We start from the raw sequence: 7719 nt of genomic DNA, 5'->3' as shown, positions 1-7719 counted from the left end.
TTTATTTCTCACCTCCTCCTCCTCGTGTGTGTGTGTGTGTGTGTATGTGTGTGCGCACGTGTGTGGAGGGTGAGCACATAAGGAGGCATACAAACGTGTTGTGCGGCCTACCAGGCATGAATCCCTACAGAGCCTGAGATGGGGCTTTCCAGCACATAATCTGGCACCTTGCATCTCTCAAGCGCTTGAAGGGAGGAAGGGTATTTAGAAGAAGCAGAGGCTTTGGGGTCAGCTCAGATTTTGGATCATAATTGTGCCACTTACTGTGTGGCTTTGGGCGAGATGCATAAACTCTCTGAGCTCAGTCTCCTTATTTTAGAAACTAGAGACCTCATGAGAATGTGTGTATAGGCCCAGCTCTCGTGCTTGGCTCATCACAGACCGTTAATAACTGTTCGCTGAGTAGACACAGCAGAACAGTCGATCATCTTCTGGAAGCTCAAGTGTTACCGTGTCAATGTTGGAAAGAACTCTCCGCCATCACAAATATATACATTTTAAAACAATTAAAAGAATTTTGAAAGGAACACAGAACAAGAGCAGAGTTTTGAAAAGGCACAGTGGAGACCACCTGCCCAGCCCCAACTATATTAATCTGTGTGATCGGCCTGGCTCTGCTGGCGCCTCAGTCTTCTCATCTGTGAACTGAGCGGTGGGTACTGGAATCTAAGCTCCCCTCCAGTGCTGACATTCCAAGAGCATTAAAGGAAAAGGATGAATCACCCCTTCAAAATACCAATACGGGCTGGGCCCTCCCCCTGCTGTCCCCATCCAGCACAGCTAAGAGCTTGTAATACGCAGCCGGCTTCCTGCTGCAGCTGCCATGAAACTTCAACCCCCTTTCCCAGGGGTCTCAGAAGCAAGACTGATAATGGACCCCTGGCCTTCTCCATCTCAACAGGGAACCAGATCCAGTTCCCAGACTCTGGGGGCCAGAGAGCCCTCCCCTGAGGGTGCTGGCTTTCCGTGGACATTTGGCTTTCAGTATACATGTGCATGAAGTGTGGGGAGTTGGGAGGGCGGAAGGAAGGAATAAAGGAAAGAGTTGAAAATAGAGGGTTGATGATTGATTTCCTGCGATCCTGGCGGGAGGGCTGGAGTGGTGGTAACCTTGCCCTTCTCTTCCAGGATGTCGAGAAAGTGGATGTGTCTGTATCTGTAATAGTTCTAATTCTCCATCCTGGGGAGGCATGGTTCCCTCCCCCCCCCCCCCGCCCCCGCCCCCAGCAGCTGCATGAATTTGTAAGCACAGGCTGTCAAAGCCACGGAAGACACCAAGATCAATTTTCCTCCTTACAGGAGATAGACACTAGGTGACCGCAGAGGACAGTTTTCTTGCCTCTCTGCCCAGAGCTCTCTACTCCTTTCCGCGTTGCTGCTATTATTAGTATTATCAACATTAATAATAATGGAGACGTAACCGGCTGTGCATTAGTCACAATGTTCCAGGGGCCAGCACCTCCTTCCTTCTCTTCTGGGACTGCCTGGATCCTGCTGGGTCCTCTTCTCCGCGTCCGGAGCTGCTTGGGGCCTGCCCTTTGGTCTGTGTGCGCGGTGGTCTGTCTACTGCCCGTCACGTCTGCAGCAGCCCGGGTCCTCCTAGCTCACACCGACTCCGGCTCTGAAAGCCGAGAAGCTCGCCGGCTGCGAGCGGGTTTTCCAAGTGGGCAGGGGTGGGGAGGAGGGGCGCGGGCGGGCGGGCGGAGGGAGGAGGGGGCGTCGCGGAGGGGAAGACCTCGCATTGTAATCCAATGACATTGCCAACGTGGGGGTGGGGGCGCTGGCCTCGGCGCGCTCTCCGAGTTTTGGCTGCCCGCCCAGCTGGGAATAACTCTCTTCGCATAATTCGCGTGTTTACCAGGCATGAAAATTCTTGCTTTCGGCTCTGCCCCCCCCCCCCGCCCCGTAAGCCCCCTCCCCTTCCCCCTCCCCACCACCTCCGCCCCTCGCGAGTGAAACTCTGTCTAAAAAAATATTGGCCCGGGGCACAGAAAGTTTTGCATAAATTCATAAGTGATGAATGGGTGATTTTAACGTTATTTGGGTATTTGTCAGAACTTAACAAATATACATGAGGACGGCGGTTCATAAACTTAAACATCTCAATATCCCCTTTCTTCTGGAAATAAATTACGTTTGTTTGCCGGGCTTGGAGTCTTAAGGTAGCCGACATTAGGAATATTTTAAAAGCCATCATCCATCGAGCATGTCTCCCAGGCGCCAGGAAGATTAAATGAAAGAATCATAAGATGGAGGTCTTTAACTTTTAATCCTTTTACAATGAAGCCTCAGATAGTCGCGGGGGCAGGGTGCCCTCTCTGGGGGGAATAATGCCGTTATTCCTCGGCTCTCAGTTAATGAATACCCTAACGTCTGTCCCACGGCTGACGGAGGCAGCGCCGGGGAGGGGGCTCCGGCTCCCGGGCCAGGCTATTGAAATGCGGAGCCACCGAGGCTGCGTCGGGAGGGAAGAAAGCGCCCGGCTGGAGGGACAGGGCGGGCGGGGCCGGGGGCATTGAGACTGCGCTGGGGACCCGGCGCAGGTTTGAAATAATTAGCATAGATTCGCCGGGACTCCGGCCCCGGGGTGGGGATGGGGCGGGGGCGGGGGGGGGGGCGGGGAGGGACGCCGGGAAGGAGGCGCGGGGAGGTGGCAGGGGGGTGGGGAGGGAGCAAAGGAGAGCGACTTTGGAGTCCAAGATAAATAAAGGGAGCGCTGAGCAGTGTCAGGAAGCCGGCCCACGTGGAGCTGCGCGGATGGGCGCCACCGCGGACTGAGGCGGAGGGACGCACGCGAGTCGAGAGCCAGCCCCAAGAAGTTGGCTTTTTTAAGGGGTGGGGTGAGGGTGCTATTTTGCACGTTCCTTTAAGGGTAACACGTCTTCTGCCCCTCTCTAACCCAAAAGTTCAGAGATCCCGATTCTGATTGCTCCTCCCTCCCCACCCCCAAGCAGACGAAGTGTCCAGAGAGGGGGGCGCACCCCATTCCCAACTGCAGATCCCAGTGGTGGCGTTTTTTCACCCAAATGCAGACCCCTCCGAAATCCTGACTCTCAGAGTCCTCCCTAGGTCCTGGGGGAGGAGGAGGCGAGTGTCAAATCTCCCAGCTATCCCCAGCAATTCCGGCCGGGGCCCTGGGGTTTTGGGGTCTCGGACCTGCAAGATCCCGGCTCCCGAGTGTTGATTCCAAAGGACCGGGTCGCCTCAGCTTACATCACCGTAGCTTCCGGGCGTGCAAAGGGTTAACACGGACTGGTTATTGATGGGGGGGGGGGGGGCGGCGGTGCGAGGCGGGAGGGGTGGCGGGATCTGGGTGGGCGCGCTCTGATCTCTCCCACCACCACCCCCCCATTCCTCGGGGGTCAAGTTTCAGCGGCACTCCGCCCCCAGGGTAGGTGTGAAAGACACGTGTCCCCATTGTGAAGGGCCTGTCAGGCAGGACAAAGCGGCCGCCCATCCTCCCCCCCCACCCACCCCCCGCCCCTCGGCCCAGCCTGGGGTCAGCTCCAGGGGGCCGGCTGGGTGTCGAGGTCAGGACGGGCCCGAGCTTTGGTGACATAGGGAGAAAAAGCTGGGAGACGGGACAGAGGCCACGTGATGCTCAAGTGAGGGGTTTGAGAATAACCCTCCCCCCCCCCCCATGAAAAACTGAGCGGTCATCTCCATCACAGCAGAAGAGGAGATGAGACCCTTCTCCCAACAGGCATAGTAAGCACAGCGACACCCCTACCCGCCCCCTCCAGCCCCCACACCCCCCCATCAATCACCAACACAGAGAATCGCAGTGTCGAGCGCAGTCGGTTTTAGTGGTTTTCTTTAATCCTGCTCTGCACTTCTTCCTCATTTACTACACGGGATATTATAAAGAATAAATAGCAGATACTCTTAATTTACAATGATTAGTCATTCCATTTGTTCTCTATATTTACAATAACTGTAAAATAACATTGAACTCTATAGCTTCTTCGAGGTCCAAGGAAAACCAAAACACTTTCCGAAGAATGGAAAATAGCTTTTTTAAAGTCCTTCTACAAAAGTTCTCCCCTCTCTTTGTACTTTAAGAAAAAATAACTTTTCCCCCCTGCTTCGCCATGCGAAGGGCACTGGAATATAAATAGCAGGTTAACATTATTAGCAACAACCAGAATAAGTCTCTCTTTTCTCTGTTCTTTTTTTTCCTTTTGCTTATTTTTTTTTAAAAATACAGTAGAAGCCGGTAACTTTTAACGTATAATACTGACCTTTTAATAAGTAAATTAAAACTGGGACCGTATATACACACACATATACATTCCTACACAGTTAAACAGTGCATTACATGAACCAGAAAGCTAGGTCTCTGTAGCCAGAAAAAAAAAAAAAAGTTCATTGAATCCCCTCTCGAGAGGGTGGTGGACTGGTTGGAGACGGTGCGGGGGGCGGGGGGGAGGGCGTCGGTGGGGTTTCATCAGTTGTCCGGGTGCGGGAAGGGGACCCCGAGTCCTAACACGAGCACTTGCACTCGGAAATGATGGGGTACTGGATGGGAATCCAGCCGCAGCGCTGGCCCCCGCGCCGCTGACAGCGCCACCGCAGCACCGTGAGGTGCACGGACTTGGACGGCTTGCACACCATGCCCTCGGGCACGGAGCACGAGCGCTTACTGAAGCAGCTGCCCACCTTCACGTAGCGCGGCCAAAAGCGGCTGCCCAGGTCGTTCCACGCGTACAACACCGGGCAGAAGGTCTGCGACCACAGCCACATCTGTAACTTCCTCCGCAGCTTCTTGCTCAGGCGCTGCTTCTTGCCCGGGGCCAAGCCCTCGGAGAACTCCAGCCCTTTGATCTCGCTCGGCATGGCCCCCGACGGCCGCTGCCGCAGCAGCTGGTCCAGCTCGGCCAGGTCCTCGGCGCCCCCGGCCGCCCCCCCGCCCCCGCCGGGCCGGTCCTCGGGGGGCGAGGTGGCCATGAAGCCCGGGTCGTAGTGGCCCCCGAGCAGCGAGCGCAACAGCGTCTCGTTCAGATCCTTCTCTTTGGGGTCAAAGATAGGGTCCGGGTGTTCGATGAGGTCCACCAGGGGCAGGTTGTCGCTGGGAGCCGGGCGGATGTGGAGATAGTGCTGGCCGCCGGCCGGTGCCGCCCGCAGCCCCAGGACCACCACCAGGGCGTAGAGGGTGACCCCCAGGCTGGGGCAGCGCTCCATGCCTCCGGCGCGCGCCCGGGGCTGCTGCTTCGTCCCGCGTCCCCGGAGGAGAGCACGCCGAGCCCGCGGCGCCGCCGCGCTCCCCCGTCTCTCCGGAGGCGGCTCACCCGAGGCTGGGCAGGCGCAGGGCCGGCAGCATGAGTCGCCGGGAGAGCCCTTCGCGCAGCGCCGGCTCCCACCGGGGCGGAAAGAAGGCACACAAGTTGGCCGCAACTCCTCTCCCGGGTCTATGCGGGCAGGCGGCCGCGGCGGGGCATCCGAAATTACTCCAGGGCGACGGCGGGCGCGGGGGGCGCCGGCTCCTCGCTGCCTTCCCGGGCCGGCGGCGGCGCAGGGCGCGTGGACGAGCCGCTCTCCCCTCCTCCTCCTCTCTCTGCTCGTCGTCCTGCCGCTCTGTGCAGCGCCGCTGGCCCAGCGGGTCCTAGGGGCACTTCCCTCCGCCTGCTCGGGGCTCCGCGGCCGGCTCTGCCCGGCGGACTCCAGCGGCGGCGGCGGCGGCGGCGTCCGCGCACGTTGGCACCGGTTTGTCTGTCTCGCAGCGTCCAAGCCTTTAAATTTCCTGCACTTTCAGCTCCATCACCATGGAAACCACTGACTCTCTCGGCGTTGCCCCCTCCCCCTTCTTTCCCCCAAACAACAACCCCACCCCCCACTTCTCCACCCCCGAGGAGCTGGAGCGGCACAGGCTCCGGGGGAAGCCGCCTGCACTCGCCGCGGCGGCGGCTTCGGCAGCGCCCAGGGCTGTGCCCCGCCGGACCCAGATGCCCCGGGAAGCCGACAGTCCGGCTGCCCGCCGGAGCTCACAGGCGGCGGCGGCGGCGGCGGCGGCGGCGGCGGCAGCGGCGGTGGCGGCGGCGGTGGCGCTTGGCAGGTCTCCGCGCAATTTTCTCTCTCCCCCACCACCCACCCCCCTTCTCCTCCTCCTGCAAAATGCACCGCCCCCCTCCTTTCTCCCGGAGCAATGCAACTGGGGCTCTAGGCGCCCCGCCAGGGCCAGTCCTGGGGAAAGCTCGCGGCGGCGCTGGAGCCGGGCTGGAGGGTGCAGGGCCGGTTCTGGGGGGTGCTCGAGGTGGGGCCGTGAGGGTTCTCACTAGCTGGGTGCTTTGCACTGGGAGGGGAACAGCCGGGAGGTGCTGGGGGCTCGTTTCTCCGTGCAGTCCGGCGCAAGGAATTTCTCCATGTGCATGGAGCTTTTTCCCCGGGCGCGTCTCTCCTTCCTCTCTCCCAAGCTTGGTCTAAGTCCCCTCCCCCTCCTCCCAGCGCGTGTACACACACACACACACACACACACACACACACTTTGAGCAGGAGGAGTTCGGGAGGCGCAGCGTTGCGCAGCGTGATGTAATTCCTAGGAAGCACTCCGGCCCGTCTGTTACTCGGGCCCACGAGGGGGGTCCGCTCTTCACCCTCCTCCTCCTTGGCCGGGTCCTGCACCCTGAGTGGCCGAGCTGCAGGGGCGCGTCCTGCTCGCCTGCGGCTCCCCTAGCCTGGCGGGTTCCGCGCGGCTGCCGCTCGGCTCCCTGGGGGCGGCGCGCCCTCTGCTGGCGCCCGACAAGTCCTGCACCTGGTGCTGGCCGCGGGCGGGGCGGGGTGGGGGGCGGCCCTGAGAGGTGGGTTCGTCTGCCGTCCACTCTGGCCAAGCTCAGCTTCTGCCTTCTGTGACCCTGTCATTGTGCGTGCGCGCGTGTGGGTTTGCGTGCGCGCGCGCGCTGCCGGGTCTGTTCTGGTTGCGCCTGTTCCCTCCAAGATATCGGGGCCCTCAGTGTAAACTTCCTGAGATTCCTCCTGAGGCCCCCCCAAATGTCGCAAGAATATACTGCACCTTTGCTTCTGCTAAATCGGCCTCGGTGGGCAAGAGTGGAGCTCTAAAACTTTAGAAAGATGAACTGGCAGTAGGGGGACCTGAGTCCTGGCCGGGGTCTGCCCACATTTGTCAACTTCCGACAAGTCACTTTTGTGGCACCATATACCTTACTTTCTGCATTAGTGACATATAACTACCTTCCTCTTCCAGTTCTACGTTTCCATGATCCTAAATAAACCTGCATGATGGATGGATGCTTTCTCTTCCCAAAGCAGTGTCTCTTTGATGAGAGATGGATGTTGAAATGACACTTCCGGTTAATTTTCCCTTGGATGAGGAACTGAATCTAAGCGTTAAAACTCAAACTTGGTTTCCCGTGTGGTGGATGTGATTGGGGTCTGGAAGAAGCTGGAGAAGAAGGACTTGGAGTAGATGACTCACGTGTTCACCAGCATTCCATGGAGTATCATTAGGAGGTCTTGTGACAGCCTAAATCACTCTACTTGCCCCAAAGACCTGTTTTTTCCTTTCAACCTGTGTCATCCGGTGCCCCCTCCCCCTCCCCCCATGAATTTATCATCTAAGGAAGAAAACATACTGCATTTCATACTGTGTTTCACAACACAGTCTTTCTGCAAAACCTCAGCAGCTGAGAGGGATGGCCAATTTCGGCTGAAAACATTTTCTTAAACATTCTCCAACTTTGGAGTCTGCAAACACACACACACACA

At 58.4% G+C, this 7719-nt stretch overlaps 2 protein-coding genes across 2 annotated transcripts; one reads left to right on the top strand and one right to left on the bottom strand.

Annotated features, from left to right (window-relative positions):
* Positions 1–3797: 3797 nt before the first annotated feature.
* NOG (noggin) lies at positions 3798–5734 on the bottom strand. The gene has a single exon (XM_058703018.1). The coding sequence runs from the start codon at positions 5179–5181 to the stop codon at positions 4483–4485; it is 699 nt and encodes a 232-aa protein (XP_058559001.1). The 5' UTR covers positions 5182–5734; the 3' UTR covers positions 3798–4482.
* Positions 5735–5762: 28 nt separating this feature from the next.
* LOC131497069 (homeobox protein B-H1-like) lies at positions 5763–7242 on the top strand. Its single transcript, XM_058703024.1, has 2 exons — positions 5763–6052; positions 7199–7242. Exons 1-2 carry the CDS (start codon positions 5763–5765, stop codon positions 7212–7214), a joined length of 306 nt encoding a protein of 101 aa, XP_058559007.1. The 3' UTR covers positions 7215–7242.
* Positions 7243–7719: the final 477 nt, after the last annotated feature.

Source organism: Neofelis nebulosa, chromosome 16 (genome assembly GCF_028018385.1).
Source record: "Neofelis nebulosa isolate mNeoNeb1 chromosome 16, mNeoNeb1.pri, whole genome shotgun sequence".
In the NCBI taxonomy this organism is placed as follows: domain Eukaryota; kingdom Metazoa; phylum Chordata; class Mammalia; order Carnivora; family Felidae; genus Neofelis; species Neofelis nebulosa.
The sequence above is the reverse complement of the archived record's forward strand: the minus strand, read 5'-3'. Positions and strand labels throughout refer to the sequence as shown.